The sequence below is a fragment of the Molothrus ater genome, chromosome 9 (genome assembly GCF_012460135.2).
Source record: "Molothrus ater isolate BHLD 08-10-18 breed brown headed cowbird chromosome 9, BPBGC_Mater_1.1, whole genome shotgun sequence".
Taxonomy (NCBI): Eukaryota; Metazoa; Chordata; class Aves; order Passeriformes; family Icteridae; genus Molothrus; species Molothrus ater.
The window spans coordinates 9308579-9328333 of record NC_050486.2 but is presented as its reverse complement, the minus strand read 5'-3'; the positions used below and the strand labels follow the sequence as shown (position 1 = coordinate 9328333).

The following is a 19755-nucleotide window of genomic DNA, read 5'->3' as shown; positions in this document are numbered from 1 at the left end:
CTGCTCCAGTCATTTTCCTCCTCAAATTTCAATTTTGATAAATCTTTCCAAGTAAGTTTCCACCAACACTTGAGTTTAAAGTAAGGTTCCCATAACCAGCAGTCATCTGACACCTGCTGGCTTCATCCTCTTCCCATCCCATCCCAGTGCTAAGCTCCCTCCCCCAGAGCAGGCTCCAGAAAACAGAGTTATCTTCAGGATCCCAACTTCCCTGCTTCACCATGGTGGGCACAACTGTGATCTACCAGGAAACATTTAACAGATTTGAAAGGTAAAAACTGAGAAAATCCAGGCCATAAACACCAAGGAACATTTGTACCAAGTTTTACTGCCAAAAGTTTTATTTTACACTCGAGTTGCAAATGAATATGGTGTACACATCATACAGGAGCAGAAGTACTACGTGAACATACTTGTTAGCAATAACAAATTTTCAGAAAATAAAACATCCTAAGTTCTCTCTTTGTCCCAGTACCTGGCTTACCTTTTTGCAATACAAAGAATATTTGAGGAGTGGCAGAAGAACAAAGAATGGCCACAACACACGAGGCAAACAAAGTTTACAGCAAGGCACTGGAGCAGGCTGCCCACAGAAGCTGCTCACCCCTTGAGGGTTTCTGGATCTTGCTGAAGTCTGAAGCCTTGCTCTGAATTCAGCACTGACTCAGCTCTCAGCAGGAAGCTGGACTAGAGACTTCTCTCAATGTCGATTCCAATCTGAATTATCATAAAATTTTATTCAAGCACAATCGGCAGCCAAATACAAAAAAGTCAGTGAATGCCTCCTGATTTCCCCAATCCCAACAAAAAACAACACTCATCTTTAATGAATCATCTTCACAACAGTCCAGCATGACTGAAATCAAAGGAACAAGCAGCAAATTAAGTCTACTGAAGACCAACACCACATTAAAAGGCCTTTGCATAATTTAAAATTCTTTTTGTAACAGCAAATACAGATTTTTTCAATTGCTCTTTACACATTTGCAATTACCAGCCATATAACAATACCAAATATATTCCTAGTCATCTTCAACTGAGAGATCTCCTGTCCACAGTGAGAAAGTTCCTATTGGCCCTTGATACACTGGCAGTGCCATATTCCCTGCAAGTGTCCCAGGGAAGCCATAAAAACAGGGACTGGGAGGTGGAAATGAAGTAAGGAATCCTAGAACATGTTTTGTCCTGGGGACCATTTCTCTTCCTGGCTGAGACCTCTATCTATTGCTAGGGTTTAAATGAAAAACAAGTGAAATTATCAGGAAGGACTCAGTAACTTCCTATTTTTAATTCCATATGACAGAAAATTGCAATTAGACAAAAGAAGTAAGGCCGACACCCATCACTAAGGCAGCTGTAGAAGAACTAACTGCACAATGTGATACAGGCAGGCAACAAGGAATAAATATAAAACCTGAAAAGTACTAGAATTTTTTTTTTTGTGCCAGCAAACACCTGATCCTCTAAAGCAAAATAATTACCCTGATGTAAATAAAAAGTCAACGAACGTGTGTATACCCACACCAAATGTGACATTCAGCTCTACAATCCCTAGTTGCAAAACACCAAACTTCTCAGTTTTACAGAGATTTTCATTTCTCAATCTGTTCCAACTCTACAGGACTGAAATAAGATCAGATTTGTGGGATTCAGATCTGTTTAAAACACAAAACAAGTAGTAATTTGGTGGAGTTCCTTCTTCAGCACACAAAACAGTGAAAGACCAGTGACAGTTTAGTCCTGTCAATTTTGATACTTTGAAGGGAGAAAAGAAGCCAAAATGACACAGAGGTTAAATCAGTGAAGATAAAAGATAAGAAAGAAGATATAGTGAAGAGGGCTGGATTCTGATACATCTAACTCTGAGACATTTGATACGCAGGCATGGGAGAAGTGCCAGAGATAGAAAGGTTGTGGCCTTGGAAAACAGGCAAGTAAAATTGCCAGGGATGTTAGAAAATAGTCTAGAGGGAGTCAGAAATAAAAATTAGATCTTTGAATCTGAACAGGTCTGAGGCTGGCTGGATCCTAAAGGAATAATCCGGAGATAGAACCATGGGAGAACCAGACTAGGGGGGAGAAGCACTGGATTTTTGGGGCATTCAAATGAAGTGCAACATTAAAAAACCCAAAAACAAACTGGAGAGAGGGTGTTTAGGTACATGAAATCAGATGACAGGGAGAAATGACAAAGTATTAAAAACCAGAAACAGTTATGATGATGGTACCATCCCCTTAAAGATAGATGAAAAGAGAAACTTAGTTGCTACTGAAGGAAGTAATTCAATGAAAGGAATGAGAGGCATAAAAGATACAGAAATAAAAGGGGCAAACTTGCAAAGTTAAGAAGCAGAGAAGCTCAGCTCAGAAACAGATCCTGAGAATAAAAACAACTATGAAAAGGATCTTGTCGTGCAACAAAATCAGGATTGAAGATTTTGTATAAAGAATGAATGGAGAATGAATATGAACAGCAGCTCTGCAAGCAAGCTCAACAAGAAAACAAAGGTGAGATAAAAGTGGTTTAAAAGTCCATTTGGGAAGGGCACTGAAGCAGGTAAGGCAAAGATGAGTCCAAAGCCACTCTTCAGATATTCAGAAAGGCCGGAATGGAAATTGAGAAATTACAAGAGAATACATCTAGAGAGAAGAATGGAGACAGGGCAGTGTGAGAAGCAGCCAAAGAAAGCATGTACAGAGAAGCAGATAGAGATAAAAAAAAAGACCAGTGAGTAAAAAGAAGTGAGGCCAATGAAGGAAGGAGGCAGCAGTGAAGACGAAGGAGTCAAAAAGGTTAATAGACTGGAGATCCCAAAAGGAGTGAGTGACAGGGTAGAGGAGAGAGAAAGACAGATAAGCTGAAAGAGAGCAGGTAGTGATCAGAGAAAGGGAATTTAGAAATGAGAGATAATAAAGTGAACAGTATTTAGCAAAGACAAGGTCACGGGAATGATTGAGGCAGTAAGAAAATCTATCTTAAATTAGAAATCACAGGCACTGGGCTGGAAAAACAGAATGAAGAACAGAGGATTAAAGTACTGATTGGGGAAAGGAACTGGCTTTGCTCATGGGGATGAAATTTGAAAACACTGAAATGGGCTGAGTTTAGCAAACACACAAAGAAAGATGCAAACTAATGACCACTAGGAAAACTAGACAGAGGACTTCAAACCAGGAAGAGAGTAAGGCTCACAACAGGATTAATAAAGCAGAAGCCAGGGGTCACAGAACTTTAGTGGTTAATATGAATGGAAAATACTTTTTAAAAAGCATCAGAGAAGGGAATAAAGTTTAAAAAACAACTCTAAACATCTATATTTGAGTAACATTCAGAAACGTAAGTAGCACCCCACCAAGCAGGGTCCACACCTCTATTTCCCTCCTTGCCAGAAAGATTTACTCACCCAGATCAAACCAGAGATCAGAAATTCAGAAGGCCACTGCCAACACTGCCACTAGCTGGGTAATTTGGAGAGATGGCTGGGTTGGGGAAAATTTTGACTATTGAAGTAGATAAAGACTATTAAAAATTATGAAAAACCAGTGATTTGACCTCTGCCATGCAGCACCTTTATGTCTTCCCTAACAAGACCTGAAGGCTTTCAGTGGCTCTCCCTCACATCACCTCCTGCTCCTACAGCTCACACAGCCAATGCAGCATTCACCAAGACTCCAACTCAACTGCTAAGAGTCTCACCACACTGAGTAACAGCAAAGATAAGAGATTAAGCAGACAGATTGCTGCAGACAAACATCACTGCGATTTTGGGTCCCATTCAGAGTTATCTGAGAACCACTGGCATAAAAGTTCTTCTCCATTTCCAAGGCTCTGTCAAGAATTTCACTCTAGAGCTTTCTTAATCATGAGCATGAATAAAACACCAGCCTTCTCAGACACTTCTAATACTGCATTTCATCTTCTGCTATACTGGCATGTTTTTAAAGTTTCTGCTCATTACAAAATGACAACACACTTCTATTGCCTGCTCATACCATTGGGAGCTGGATCACTGGGAGTGCAACAACAGGGGAAAAATCCCAAATTATTCCCTGCTACCAAACCAGTGACACACAGAGAATACAAGAAGTGAGCTGGCACATCATTTCTACCTACCCTACTGATTACTGTTTATTCATGTGTGTAGATGTGGTTCACTCAAAATTACTGAAACTACATAAAAAACAGCTGAAATATAAACAAGAGCTCACAGGACAGGGCTGAGGCCATAACGGGAAATCTTTGTTATTTTGTTGCTTTATTGCATATTTTAGTATTGAAAATTATTTTAAATTTAGCTTAAAATTTTAGTTTAAAATTTCACTTTAAAACACACTATTGGGTGTAGTATTTTTAGATAATCTTTTAACAAATAATACAAAAATGGTTTTTTTTTAGTGTACTATCTTTTGTACACTATCTTACAGTCAAGAAATCTCACCTAGAATCAGCTACTGGAAGCAGTAAGTTGTCCACATGATAGGCAGCATCAACTGTAACATACATATATATCTCTAAAAAAGAAAAGTTTGAAAAAATATCATAGAAACGCTATAATTTTTACACTACATTTAATATCTGTATGTTTTATTTCTATTGGATTACGGCACAGCAGGTGAGCTTTTGAGACAAAGGGATTTATGCAATGTCATTCAAAGCACAAAAAGTTCACTCCTGACACAAGTTAATACTGGAGCATTATTGAAATAAAAGGAGGAGCTGGTCAGACATTTTGGGTAGAAATGTAACATTTTTTCTTTAAAGAAAATAAACACATAATGCCATAGGCTTAAAATAAATAATGCCAAATGTTATCATCAACATATGAAAGATAGGATGGTGGCTTAGTAAAGAAAATATTTTATAAGCACATAGCATACATTGGAGTGTTATAACAAGACTTATAATTTTCATGTTACCAGGTATTTTACTTTAGGGAGAGATTCTACAATCCTCACTTATATAAGCAGTTCTATTAACTCACATTGGCTTTTTAATTACAGAGTTTGGTACCAAAGTCAGGTGCACCATTCATTTCACATATTTTAAGTCAGGAACAACTATTTCTTTTCCTCAGCACAATATTTAATCATAAATACTAAAAAAAACTCCACATTGCTAAAAAAAGTAAATGCTTAAGTATGCACATTTGCTAACTCTTAACTCATGATTTTTTTACTCAACATATCCTTCCAGGGGAGGGATATCTATCAGCAGTTTCTGGCAGGAACAGTTCAATACTTTATGCATAATATTAGATACAAATAACCTCCATTGCATTTGGGGGCTTTTTGGTGATTTTTAAATGTTCTAGCACATTTCAGAAAAAAAAAAATTGACTACTTGTGCATATTAAAAACTAATTGTGTGCATCAAGCAAATATTGTGCTGCCTTTTTCAATATAAAGCATTTTGTTCTATGACATGTGAAACATTGTTACAGAATATAATCATCATGTTTTAAATTATATAACCATTTAATAAGTGAAAACAATTCTAGAGGTTGCTAAACACAAACCAAAATTTCTCAAATACTTCTTTCCAACAAACTGTTCCACTGAAGTTCTATAAGGTTAAGTGCACACAGAAGTGAGAAATAAAACTACAGTTTCATACAATTCATCCTGAAAAACCAAAAATTTAAAAAATATGTATTAAGATAAGCTGATGATCTGGCACATACCATCTAAAAACGCCCCCCCCTTTTTTTTTTTACAAACACAATTTCATACTATTTGTAGTTTTAAAAAATACAAAACTGAAAATAACCCTGACCCCTCCCTTGAACACAAACTCCACAAATGTTTTTTTATTCTTTGAGCATTATATCAAATAAAAATTACAGCTGCATAGAGAAACAAACTAGCAAACAAAAAAAAAATCTGAGAATGCAGGGATGTGACCGCATCTGGAACCTATATATGTATACTTCTGCTTTTATCTGAACTAACTTTTTACCCACATAAAGAAAAAAACTGACACTAACAGCTCCCTAGCTGCTATCACTGATAACAATTACCTTTTGACAGTCCTGTAAAAAAAAATTCAGTCTTGAAACTCCAGGAATTTCATTTCACTCTCCATTTTTACCACATTTAAAAACAAGACACATTCCTTCCTTAACAATGAAAATATTATATAAGCATACCCCAAAAGGCACTAAGGTCTAACAAAAATATTCAGCATTTCCTTTTAAACTAATAAAGTATCTGTAAGATAGTTTGCATATATAATTATTTTCCAAATTAAGGCATGGCAACTTTCTCTTAAACATAAAAGCTATAATCTACTTCTGCTAAATATAAAACTAAGTGTCAGGATATAGTATACAAAGATCATATATTTATGTAGAATACATTTTGTGTTATACTAGACTATTATATCTTTGTCAAAACATTTCAGTATTTAGAAAAAAAATTTAAAATTTAAATATACTGTAAGGTCACTCAAATTATTTAAACACAAAAATCTACAAACAGTGACATATACACAAACAGCTGGGAAGTTGTAACTTAAAGATCACATCTTTTAATCCGACCTGCTCAAAGGACAGCCACAAAAGAACCCTATTGGCTACAAGAAGCATCTGCATGTTTTTAAGACGGAACTATGCAGACTCCCATTGCCCCAGGGCAGTGCTGCACAAGTCTATTGAAAACGACCTGATTGCTGAATCAACACCTTAAATTTTCCCAGAAAATCTACAACAAATGTTTTGTGTATTAAGAGAGACTAACAAAACAAAAGGGGATATTACAAAAATTTCAGCATGACAATTTTTCCTGAAATTATTTTTCCATTGCATTTGGCAAGCAGAGAACTAATTCTATTCCTTGTCTACTCTTACAGCAGCAACTGCAAACTACAATTCAATATAAAATACAATAAGCTCCTGTAATAATTATGTTCCTCTTGAAACAAAGATTAAAATAAAGTTAACTGTGCTGATTCATACTTTCCATAAATTACTAAAAAGGTGAGAGATTCAGACATTTTGCTTCTCGATAATAAGCCTAATATCTGTATCATGTGCAAAAGTGCAACTGTGTTTTAGAACGGAGGCCCAACTGAACACAATTTTGTTATTACAGAAAGTATACTTGAACCCACTAACATGGAAACAGCGGTTCACAGCATCTTAAAATTACGCTTTACATATTTAAACCTGTTGTACGACCACAAGTTAGTAAAAAATACAAAACCCAGAAATGAACAGAAAACAACAAAGCTTGTATATAAATCGATTTACAATTCTAAGCACAACAGTAAGCTTCAAATAATTACATTAGTGTAAGACACACGGGGAGGTGGGATGATTTATTGCAAGCCCTTGGTTCTGGCTGCTCCGTGTGGGGCTCGCAGGCAGCTCAGCTGCTGGCGGTGTGTGCGTGCATGCGCTTCGCCACATCGTACACGTAGGTGATGTCTGGGCGCTTCTCCGGATCCGGGTTGATGCACATATTCACTAATTGTCGCAGCTACGAGAGGAGAGAACATGACAGGAGCGTTGGCCTTCTTACAAGCAGGATTTGTGCATTATCAAATTCAAATTAAGAGAAGTGGCAACAATGAGGCAAACGGCGATGCTGCACAAGCACACGGGCAGCGCTCCCTCTCCGCTCACACGCTGCCTTATGCAAACACCTATGCAACGCACTCCCCTGATTTCTGCACTTTGCACTGCTGGCCAGAAAAACTGATGAGCAAATTGAAGTTCTAATGCTTTTAACATACAACTTTAGACATGCATTTAGTCCAATCCCACGTAATTTACAGGAAATTCCCTGTGTTTCTGGAGGGCTGTGCCTGCAAAGCCCAGAAGACTGAAAGGAGCACAGAGCGAAGGTAAACGAGGGCTGCTTTGCTCATTCAGTCCCCATACAGGAGTTAGCCAGCAATAAATGGCATTTCTTTCTGACAGGGCCCAACAAACAAAAGGCAGTGGTGCTCCATCTAACACACAGTTAACCCCCAGAACCTCCTGCTGCCAGGAGCTACCAATACACACACATTCAATTCAGCTACTGAACAAATTAAACCCACTGAGGGCTACCTGTTACAAGGACTCCACCCTTGAGGAAATATCTGAACATAAAACTGGAAGCTGAGAAAGTATTTTGGGCAAGTAGCATATTATGCTGGCCCACTATCTTACTCCACTTGTCCCCTGCTGAAGACATGTTACTGGAATAAATAAGCTTTGGGCTACATCCTGATATATATCCTTAGGATTAGATTGTTTATAGTGTTCTTTATGTAAAGAAGCACAGAACTAACAAATATTCACAAAAGCCTCTATCTGGGAATAAACAAATCACTATGACCAGAAAATCCCATGTTTCCAGAAGCACCATAACCTTTGGGGTATTTTTAATAGACATATTGAGCATAGGCAACCCAAAAGAGCTTCCACAGTGCCTCCATACTTTGCATTCCCTTCACAAACTGTCAAGACATTTGCAGGCTTTTCTCCCTCCAATGATATGCCTAAAAATTTATGACATTAGAACTTAATATATTGTATGGATAACCTTGTGATAGGGCATCTATTTCAAATTGTGTGCATCTACTAAGCATTTTGCAATGTGGAACAAATCTCTTTCATAGTGACTTACTAAAATGTTCACAGTGCTTTGCAATAACATTTTAACCAACTCTGAAGATTTGCCTTTATGCCTTTAAGTAGCTTTGCCAAATCCTCCTGGACCTCCTTACAACATTGGGGAGGGAGGGGGAGACTCCAACAAACACATTGTGATCCAGTCTTCTATGACAATATATCAAATTTAGTTTGGTATCCCAGCCAGTACTACTAGGTAGGATTATTGCAAAAAATCTGTAATTATTGCAACTAACACTAAGTGACCTCATCACCCTCATTATTCAAAACTAACATAGGCTGCCTCTTTAAACCTGCCATTGGAGAGTTTCCTTCCTGCTTTTTAGAAAAAGAACAAGAAGGATTTTAAATTATAATTATACTCCTTTCGCTTTTCTGAAGATTAATTTAAATGCACAGGAATAGGAATTCCTGGAGTTAAGGAAGAAGCACTGCCTACCACTCTATAAAGCTTTGTCCATTAGCCCTTGCAGATAAACTGTACATAATGTACAGTTTTTTTGTATTCAACAGTATAAAATCTATGTCATTAGACATCCCATTCTTTAGCAAGAAGAGCTTAATATTTAAAAATGAGCTAGTTCTGAAGATAGCGGTCAGATTACCGGATTGAAAAGAAATGTATAAAATCAAAATAATCTGTAACATACTTTCTATTTGCATTTTAAATACATTAAGCATATTCTGACTAATGGAGTTATAAAAGCCATCATATTGCTTCTGGCAGTCAATAAATAAAATACAATGCCAGTGGCAATAAAAACTATTAGCCTGCAATAACTCCCAAACATTTGAAGAACAGAATGCTGGAAATCATTAGCTACTGTAAGAAATAATAATTGCCAGCATGTAATACCAACATGCAAGCCAAACAATCTCCTGCAGAAGAAGCAGGTGGGACACAGGGTAACCAGTAGGCACAGTGTAAGCAGAGATGAGCAGCTTGCCATGCAACACCTCAGACAGGCTGCACAGAAAACAGGAAAGACTGAAGAACATCCAACACCATCAAGCCTGAAATTAGAATCAAATAAGCAAACATTTTTTGAAGATAATACAGGTATAATTTATCTGCAAAATACATCTAATCCTGAATGTATATGTTCTCTTTCTCTGTGAAGACTTCCATCTGTTCAATAGAACTGCATACAGTGAACAGTCTTCATAAAGGACCTTGAAGGGTTAAAACCCACAAAGCCAGCATCAGAGGGGAAGCAGAGTGGTTTTTCTCTTGGTTTTTTTTTCTAGCTGTTTATCAATACTTTACTGTTTGCAGAGCAGCAGAAATAGATCTTCAAGAAATTTACCTGTTGAGCACTTGAGAAGCCTTGTCCGACCTCTTTAAATGGCAGTCACTGCAATTACTGCAGTATCTCTATGCCCCTCTTCCCCTGGCAGGTCCAGAATCTCACTGGTAAGGCAGGAATGCTGAGCTGACCATGCCTGGGACACTGCACAACAATAGTGCAGATTCCTGAGTAATTTCAAATTCCTTGAGCTCTTTTGAGCCTTGTAAGTGAACAGCAAACCCTTGGAAGAAGGTGAATTACTTCTGCTATGCAGGATGAAAAATTACATGGGAACACAGCTTTCAGGACTGAAACTGGGACACTGGATAGCACTGGTTATAGCACTGATCCTTTACTCCTACAGGAATATCCATTTCAATAAACCTGAAATCCATCCGTCAGCCCCTCTAGTAGTAATAAAATTTCCAATGTATCAGAAAAGCTCACCAATGTCATGGGAAGAAGCACTGGCAGTCTAAAATCAGACTATCATTAGAGATAGAAGTGATTTTTTACTACCTGGCATAGACTGGCCAAGAGGCAGAGCAGACTGAGCCAGAGGGACCTCCTGTTGCCTCCCCAAGCTGCAAACTTCTTTGTCTGCTTATTGTTCTTAACCTCCTCTGTGCACTTAGCACAGTGACTGGCTTTAGCCTGGAGCTTAGCCTGACACTGGAGCAGTGGGACACACTTTCTTTAACTTTAGCAGGTTTTTCAGCTATGAAATAAATAATTATCACTCAAGTCAGGAGGAGTGGGGAAAGACAGAAATATGACAGACAAGTACTTTGCATTGTTAGCCAGGTGAAATAGAGAAATTTTCATATAGGGAAGTCTGGATTAAAAAAACACACACAACACCATTCTTACTCTGAATAAAGCCTTCTCGAAGTGTTTTTCTGAGTGCTTTTCTCAAGACCTGCTGGCAGCTAACACTACCATGGTGGACCTGCTGGCTCCTTCTGCTTTCACATCTGGGTAGGAGGTTAGCAATGGACTTTAGAAGAAATGCACCTCAATCAAAGGGAAGATTTTAAAACTTCATCATGAAAGCAATGTGATACTAATATTAGCTGACAAGATTTTAAGAGTATTGATTGGAGGTGGCAAGGGAGCCCCAGCTTTGAATTCCCAAAAGCAGCACAGCTTTCAGTAAATGCTGAGTACTGACTTTGAATACCAGATGTTTTTGAGGGATATTAAAAAATTGAGATATCCAAAGTTATTAAGCATCTGAAAATCCTAGTTTATATTTACCACTGAAGCAATAGTTTGTGAAAATGCATCTCAGACTAATAGGATTTCTAATCAAAGGTTTTAAAAACATTAACCATCTGTCCACCTAAAGGTGCATCTTTCTGTCACACTCTCCTCTGATGACACAGATGTGACACAATTACTGACACATTACTCTTACAGGCGTTTCAAAACTTAGAAAAAAATTCACACCTTAAAACTCACTAAAATCTACTTACAAAAAGTTTACTGAAAAAGTACTTGTCTTATATTTCATAATGAAAGTATTTACACTTCTATATTAGAGGATGCAGAGATCCACTCGGTGAAGTCTTAATTTCAGAAAATTCTTTTTCATAATAAATGAAGTGGGTTTTAACATTCAGTGATCCTTAAGCTTTACTGCTCACTGAGTATCCTTCCCATCTAGTTAAAGGTTTGACATCTATATTTCCAGTACAGGTGAAACATTTAGCACAGTATTCTAATATGACAGATCACACTTGTTTGTTTCTCTTTTTTACAGTTCATGCCAGCACAAGCTAAAAATGGTTTAAAGTGCAATAGGTAATAAATGTATGTTTTCCAGGTACCTTAGTGAAGACACAAGTCGTCATAGCAGAACATAAAAAAATATTCCCATTACAGTTTCCATAACTGATGGCTTCTTTCAAGAAACTGTTTTCTTACCTAACTTAATACCTATAATAGCTCTGATTCTCTCATTAAGAGTAACTTACATGTATTTTGCAGATAACTGCCTTATCCAAGGTGCAGAAGTACATGTCTGCTTTGAAATAAATAAAAAGTAACATGTGGTGCTTTGCATGTGTTTCCAAAACAAAAAACCTATGCAGATGTAAGGAAAAGCTGGAGCCTCTCTCCCCACCCCAACTCTAAGACCTTCTGTCTGGGCCAGACTTTGATATTTGCCCCTTGGCTAAGAATCCACATCTCCCAGTTCACACTTAGCTGCAGCAAAGTAGCCTTGCAGGCAGGCCAACTTCAACGAACCACTAGTGGTATCATCATTAAAATCCTGCTGAAGGTCACCATGGAAACCGCCTGCTGAGGCTTCGCTGCTGCATTCGGCATCTCCTAATCAGCTACCATGTGAAATGCAAATTCAGACAGTCTGAAAATTAGTCAAGAAGAATAGAGGATGAGGATGCAGATATGTGAAATATTCATGTGCTTCATGGAAAAAGGAAGACAGCATGAATGACACAACAAAGAACGGCCCCTGACATTCTCGCTATCATTTTGCATTATTGTTCACACCCTACTGTATTTCCAGGCCTCCAGTTCTGAAGTTGGTTAGATGAACTGCCATATTTAGAGTCTACAATAAATAATAATTAAAAATGGCCAAGGTAAAATGACTAATCGGCAAACCCACAAAGAGCTAGAGTGTATAAATTACACAATAGATCATTATTTCATCCTTTGTAACATCATCAAATTATCTTTTTAAGTCCAGTTGGTTTCATAAAAGGGGAAAATTGTCACTATAAATACAAAACAAAACACTGAGCAGTAATCTTTTATTAATAGTCCAATCACTGTCTGTGAATGCAAGAAAATTTAAGATTCAGAATTACAACCCCTACTCTATAAATTGTATAATGCTTTATGTTTATTAAAAGTATTTCAGTGCTTGTGTTTATTTGGGTTTTCAAAGTAATCTTTAATTCATGTACTCTGAATTCAGTTAGAATTGGTTACTAATAACTGTTCTTTGGTTTACAGCTTCTATCAGTTTGCCCTGTTCTTTTCAAAGTGGGAAAGTATTTCAAAACTGGCATCTCAGAACATTAACAAGCAAGCATTTTTTTTTTTCATTCTGTTACACTAAGAAAAATATTTATTTTGTTTAGTTTCTTTTCATTTTAGAGCTTATAAAAGCAAGTACTTCCCCTTAAATACACTAATGACAGTAAGAAATGTTAGCTCTCAGCTTAAAACAAACACTGCTGAGATTTGCAGGAGTATATTGTTCAAATTCAATTATATTATGTCTGCCTGTATTTCTCTGAAATTTACTCTTAGTCTTGTCAAGAACCACTCCTTGCAAAAGAACTGCTGTTCAATTGTACCAAATAGCACATCCCAGTATTATAATGCAGACAAATGGGACCTGAACAATTTGTTTTTACTACTGAGTTACATTATATCTATTTTAATGCAGGCCCCTAGAGGAACAGGGCCAGTGCACTAATTTACTGTGCAACATAAAGGTGTATAGTTGTGTTTTTAGAAAAACACCCTACAGATGTAAGGCTCTACCCCATCCTGGCATGTGGAACATATCATTGTGCATTCTGGGAAAGGGAAAGCATTTTGTCATACTTGCAAGGAAGCCCAATGAAATTAGCAATCTAACAGTGTGACGTTTCCATCATTAATACCCTCAAATATAAATCATGAGAGACTTGTTTTGACAGCAACATTTGAGTGAGTTCAACAAGCAAACACTTATAGGCATAATCTGCAAATAACATAAAATCACACAAGTTCATTTACTTCCCTGGAAGCGTGCCAGCTTACATAAACTGGGGATCCAGCCCATGAAAAGGAAAATTACTTACTTCCTCTGAATAGTGATCTGAAGGGAGAGGTGGGTAGTCACACTGTTCTATCTTCTTGCACAGAGAGTACAAGTTCATTTTATCACCATAAAAGGGACTCTGCAGTGCAGCCATCTGTTTAAAGAAAATGTACAGTTTTCTTTTGCGTTTTTAAGTAAAGCTGTTTTGTCATAAAATCTGTAACAGTAACAAATCAAAAGTGATTCTTAATGACTCTCAATGCTCTGCTTAGAGGGAGCCCTGCAGTGATGATAACAGAAGTTCCAAAACTATTCCTATAACCACTGTATGTACTTAATCTATGTCATACAACCATAGCTGTCACAATCCTTACAGTGCAATATCTGAATTGCACACTGTTAGGGTTTTATTAATAGACTATGAGGGGAAATTCAGTAGTTTACAATATTGCTGAGAGTGGAGGGTCCTTGCACCACAAGGGACACCAAAAAAATCCAAACCTGTGCTTTTCCTCAGAAGACCTTTTGTAAGAAAATATGTAACTTACAGGAAAACATTATCTAACCTAAAGCAATGCATTGTGTAGGTAACACTAGATAATCATAGCAGATTTTGTAACCTTCCATAGCCATGACACTTGACTTCAATGTAATTGAGGGTTTTGAAAGCAAGAAAAAGCTATCATCTATACTTCCAAAATCTCAGACCCAAAGTCTTCATAATTCAGGAGGTTATTCAAAAATACTTTAAAAAAAAAATTCCTAAACTTCCATCAGAAGCACAGAACCAGCACCTATGGCAATAATCTACAATTACAATAGAAAACTAAGAAAATCTGTTGCAGAGCACTTATGTAATTGATCAGCTTAAAACCAGCATTAATAAACCTACCCTTTATTTCCTGACAATGTTACAACTTGACATTTGAGATGGAAACAAATGCTATGGCTAGCTGGATTAGAAATTTAAAAATTCATTTAAAATCTCTCCATTCTGTTCAAAGCCTAAGAAATCTTTTATCTGCAGCAGCACGAATGCTGCTCTGAGCGCAGAGCTGCCCCAAAGTCAGTCACCCTTTTCTACATGTGCTAATAAGTTTGATTTTGGAAGGACAATGTGTACATTCCCCAGACAGGCAGAGTGTGTGTGAAACACGCTAGTCCATGCTGTGCTACTCAGTGAGCTTCAGCAGGGACAGGACAAGCTGAAAATGGCTCTCATCTGTCTTGTGGTCTTCCAGATAGAAGTTTAACTCTTTCATGGCTAAGCATCAATATCACTGGGGGAAATGTATGAAAAGAATTACCAAAATTCCCTTCCATTTATTTTATCTCTAATTTGCTCTCAAATACTTCGGGACTTTTTCATATTACCTTCAACTAAGAAAAAAAAATTTTAAAGCTCTCGAAACAAGTATTATGCTGCAGCTCCATCCTACACTCCTCCCAATCTGTATTACTAAGATAATGTTTATTTTTGTATTTACATGACGTTGTCTCTTACCTTAAAAAGAATGTTAAAAATGCAAGCTGAAGACCAAAAAAGAAAAGGAGGAAAAAAAAAAAGAAAAAAAGAAAAATCAACTGCAGGGTCTGTATGCATGCAGAAATTCTAAATAAATGCACAGACAGTCATTTTCATACTCTAGGTGTTCATTAAAAAGTACTTTTGTTTGAATGCTGCCGAGTGTTAAAAAAATTCTGAATGTCCCCTAAGGAGTTAAAACAGGAATACTATATTTTCATGCATCTCCTGCTTTGACAGATGAAAAATGTCAACTGTCCTGTTTTTATTTTCAAGCTTTTGCACTATTCATCTGGTTCATTAGTGCATCTCGCTGCTGCCCCTGACAGCTGCTCGCCCTCTCCTCCCAGCAGCTGAATTTTTCAGGCTAATTTGATCCTCCACACTGAGACGATCGCTAGAATGATTGACTTGCTCCCTGACCTCCAGGGTCTGACTTTGCTGATTAGTATTCTGGGGGTGTCTGAGGGACGAAAGCCCACTGTCTGTCTTCAGGGCTGGTGGCAGCTCGCTCTCTCTCTTTTTTTTCCCTTTCTTTTTTTTTTTTTTTTTTTTTTTGAACTGTAAGCCACCAACCTACAACCCTGTAAGGATGCAATTGCTACGATGAACAATAAAAGGAAATGTGTAAGACCTACTTTTCCATGTAAAGGTCCATGTAGCAAAAGCACAGCATCTTGATTTTAATTAGTAAAGTCTACTTTGTTGCATATCAATTAAAACTCCACTGGTAGTGTTTTTGAGGTTTCAAAAATACCTGGGGCTCTAAAAAATTCAGACTTTAAAACATACTTCTGCAAAATCTTACTGGCCACACAGTTAGCATTGAATAATAGATTGCTATACACATGAGAAATAATAATTCTTAAAAACAAGTTAGTTTAAACCTAAATTAAAATGTAACTGAAGGGTTTAGCGACAATTAGGCATTTACTGAGATGCGATAAACTTGCCACAGCTTTTTTCCAATCAAGCTGGAGACAATCCAGAGTACATATGAACACACATCACCATGAAATCAACATAATAAAACATGCTAAGATGCAGGCAATAGACAAATCATAGAAAGACACCCAGCACAAAAGTGTACAGATTAAAAAAAAAATTCATTAGTCCACACAAGTCTTGAAGAACCTTAAGTAACCACCTTCCAATAATTAAGAAAAAATACTAAGTGAGAAAAATGCTGAGCATATATTTCGAATTTGCTATAACTGAAATTTCAAAATTAGAGATAAATTCTCAAGATAAACTTCCAAAACAAAACAAGAAAATCCACCACAAATATCTGGTATGTTGCAGAATCAACTAAATGCACTTCTAAAAGAAATTAAAAGCTATAGTTGAAGACAATGCCCAATACTGCAGCTATATATCAACAACAAGGGTCCTAATAATTATTTTATTCTTGCAATAAGGAAAACAAACACTATCCCATATTGGCTTAAATAGCGTCCTGGTAAAACACCTAAAATCAAAGGAGAATGGTATTTCAAGATGCTGAGTTAATCAATGGGACTGAGTTTATTTAGGTATTTTGGGATTATCCACCACAACAAAGAAAAATGTAATAGTCACATTGGTGTTTAATATAGTCTACCAGCATTAAGGCAGCAAGCTTAAAAAATTCTTCAGAAAAGTAATATTGATTTATATCCAGCAATTTAATTTCATATAACATAAAAGAAAAATTAACCTTAAACGGTGGGGTTTTATATTACAGTAATTCAAAGGTTTTATTTATTTCCAGATTTTAAAAAATCCTCAAGTAAACCAACCAGAGGCAAAGAAATAGTAATACTGAAAAATGCTCATCTACCTTTATGCTACCTTAGGGCTTGCACAAGAGTGCAAAGCAGAGCACTGAGATTCAAGGCAGCTGCCATGGTCAGTATTGAGGAATCCAGGATTAAGTTTTAGCTCAGGATTCAAACTTCCAAATACTTGCTAGCAGCTGGACTTCCTTCCTTGAATGATCCCCAATATTTAAAGCAACAGCTATACACAGGTCTGTAAACTGCAGACTTGCAGTATAGCTATTTTTCCTTTTAATATTCAAGGCAACATGTCAGTGCTCAGAAGTAAACAAATATTACTGGAGATGATTCACCTGGCAGCAACATCCAACCTCAACAGGCTGCCAGTGTCTTCTACACAATCCTAAAATAAACAAGGAGGTGCTGATACTGCTGAGTGTGTGCTGAATGAGTTCTGCTGACCCACTGAGGCAGGTGGCTTGTAGGTAAACAAAAAATGACTTGAGTAGATTTGTTTCTACCTGGAACATGACTGGGGAGACTTCACTGCCACTGCTGGAACCATTTTTTCCCCAGCATCATTCAACACAAGTGTTACTTCTTCTAATCAAGAAATTATATGTAAAGAACTTGGAATATGTATTTGTTTTAGAAGCCTACCTGTTCTTCACACCTTCATTTGCCTTCATTTCAATGAGCCCTGTACCTTTATTTTCTCAAAATATAGTATTATTTAAAATTGTGTGTCACCTACCAATCTCGACTGTACCAACAGAGAAACTAAACAATTGCAGTTTAGCCATCACAGGAGAATAACAGAAAAATTACATGTGTTTGCAGCAGAAGTTGTTAAACTGAGAATTCATCCAAGGTAATAGCAGTAAGTAAAATAAATAAATAAACTTTTTTCATCAATTTACTTAAGTTTAAAGTCTTTATAAAAATAAGAAATTTGTATTGAATTATCTATATTGCAGTTTTTGAAAGTATTACTTACATATTCAAATCAGTCCTACTACTTCTCAATGCATTTATTAAATAACCATATAACCATCATGGGCCACAAAAACACCTAGAACAATTTTTCATGTGCTTGCTATTATTCATTTACTAATCCTTCAGTCACAGCCAGTCTTCAAGAAATTGCTGTAAAATCTTTGTAGCAAGCAGATTTAAAGGCAAGTTCAAGTAAAACACAAATAAAAGTATTTCACATGCTTAAGTTATGTAAGGGGAGGAGGGCAGGGGAAGGGGGAAGTACAAGAGTGTTATTAAGTTCACTGTATATATCAGTATTACCTCATACAGCAGACAGCCTAGAGACCAGATGTCAGACTTGAAGTTGTAACCATTTTCATGTATTCTCTCTGGAGACATATAATAAGGTGTACCAACTGCAAAAAACCACAAGTATTTTTGAATGAAAATTTCTGTTGTTGTGCAGTAGTTAAATTACCGTTTTCCCAGTAGAAGAATATTTTTCATCTTTCCCATTTTGCTACATTTAAAACTTCAACTCATACTTAGGACACTTCAGCTTGACAAAAATACACAAATTAGTATCTATTTCATCCAATGCAGCTTTATTTTCACTGCTCATTACCAGAGCTATGCAGCTGTAGAACACTTCCAAATTTTGCTTTTAAGGAACCTTATAAGTAATTTGTTTCTCCTGAAGAGAACCAAGGGCAGGTACTACACACAAACACACACACATCCCTGCTACTTTTCCAAACTGTTAGCACTGTGGCTAGAAACAACACTAGAAATTCTCTGCCATGGGCTGAATTTTTTGTTTCACAAATTCTGTTCTTCCTTTGAGAATACATAAATCTGAAAAAGCTGGTTTTGGAACTAAAAAACACAGGCACTTTAAATAGCTGAAATTAAAGCTGAGCCTGAGATTCAGGCCCTTCAGAGATGAGGCAGGAAAACCAGCATGCCCAGCAGAAGCTGAGGTTCCTAAGGGCAACTCAGCCATCAGCAGGAGCACCAAATTCCACAAGGGCTTTGCAGCTCCCAAACCTGTGCCTATCCCAGCTTAATCCTGCCTCAGAGCTGTGGGCTCTGGAAATGTCTGCTCTTGAAAAGCAGCATTAATTGGGTCTATCCCAGAGTAAATTTATGTTGGATACTCTGGAACATCTCTCCCTTTGATTTTAATCAAACCCTACCCATCTGTGTCACAAATTACTTGGAACAGAGAAATACTGAGAGACGTTTCAGCTCTATAAAAAATGTTATTACAAGGAAGTAGCTGAGTGATGGTTTCATGTATGACAGAGCAATGAGTAGTTATGGAAAATAATGGTAATGGCAATTTTAGTGCATTGTTTCTGAACTTTCTCCCTGTATCCCCCAAAATGACTGCTTAACAGCAAAAAAAGGCACAGATCTATACGGATTTTTGTTTTGATTTTGTTTGAATATTTTCTTAAGCACTGAATCCTGATGATAAAAACCGGCTGATTTCTGTCAATTCAAGTTGATTTGATTTTGAAACCAAACATCTTGCAACACCATCAGTGATTAAAATCAGCAATTTTTCATTTTTGTTCTTTGTGGTATGAACCTCACATATTATTGTAACACAAGGATCTGGTTTCACTTCTGGTCTTCTGAATAGATGAGGCTAATTCAGAATTGATCTCTGTATGAATACTGAAGACAGAGATACAGTGAACATATAAGTACTTCTACATCTGAATAATCAGGTTAAATAGCTTTAAGTAATCAGACAGATAATTTTACTCTCATAATCTCCAAAAGTTAAGGGGTTTGT

General features: G+C 36.9%; 1 protein-coding gene across 1 annotated transcript in view; it reads right to left on the bottom strand.

Moving 5' to 3' along the window:
- Window positions 1-308: 308 nt before the first annotated feature.
- NEK7 (NIMA related kinase 7) overlaps window positions 309-19755 on the bottom strand; it is a 67702-nt gene continuing 48255 nt past the window's right edge. Inside the window, 3 exon segments of the mRNA XM_054515776.1 lie at window positions 309-7476; window positions 13732-13845; window positions 18273-18367. Of these exon segments, the coding sequence (XP_054371751.1) occupies window positions 7366-7476; window positions 13732-13845; window positions 18273-18367 (320 nt within the window). The 3' untranslated portion in view covers window positions 309-7365.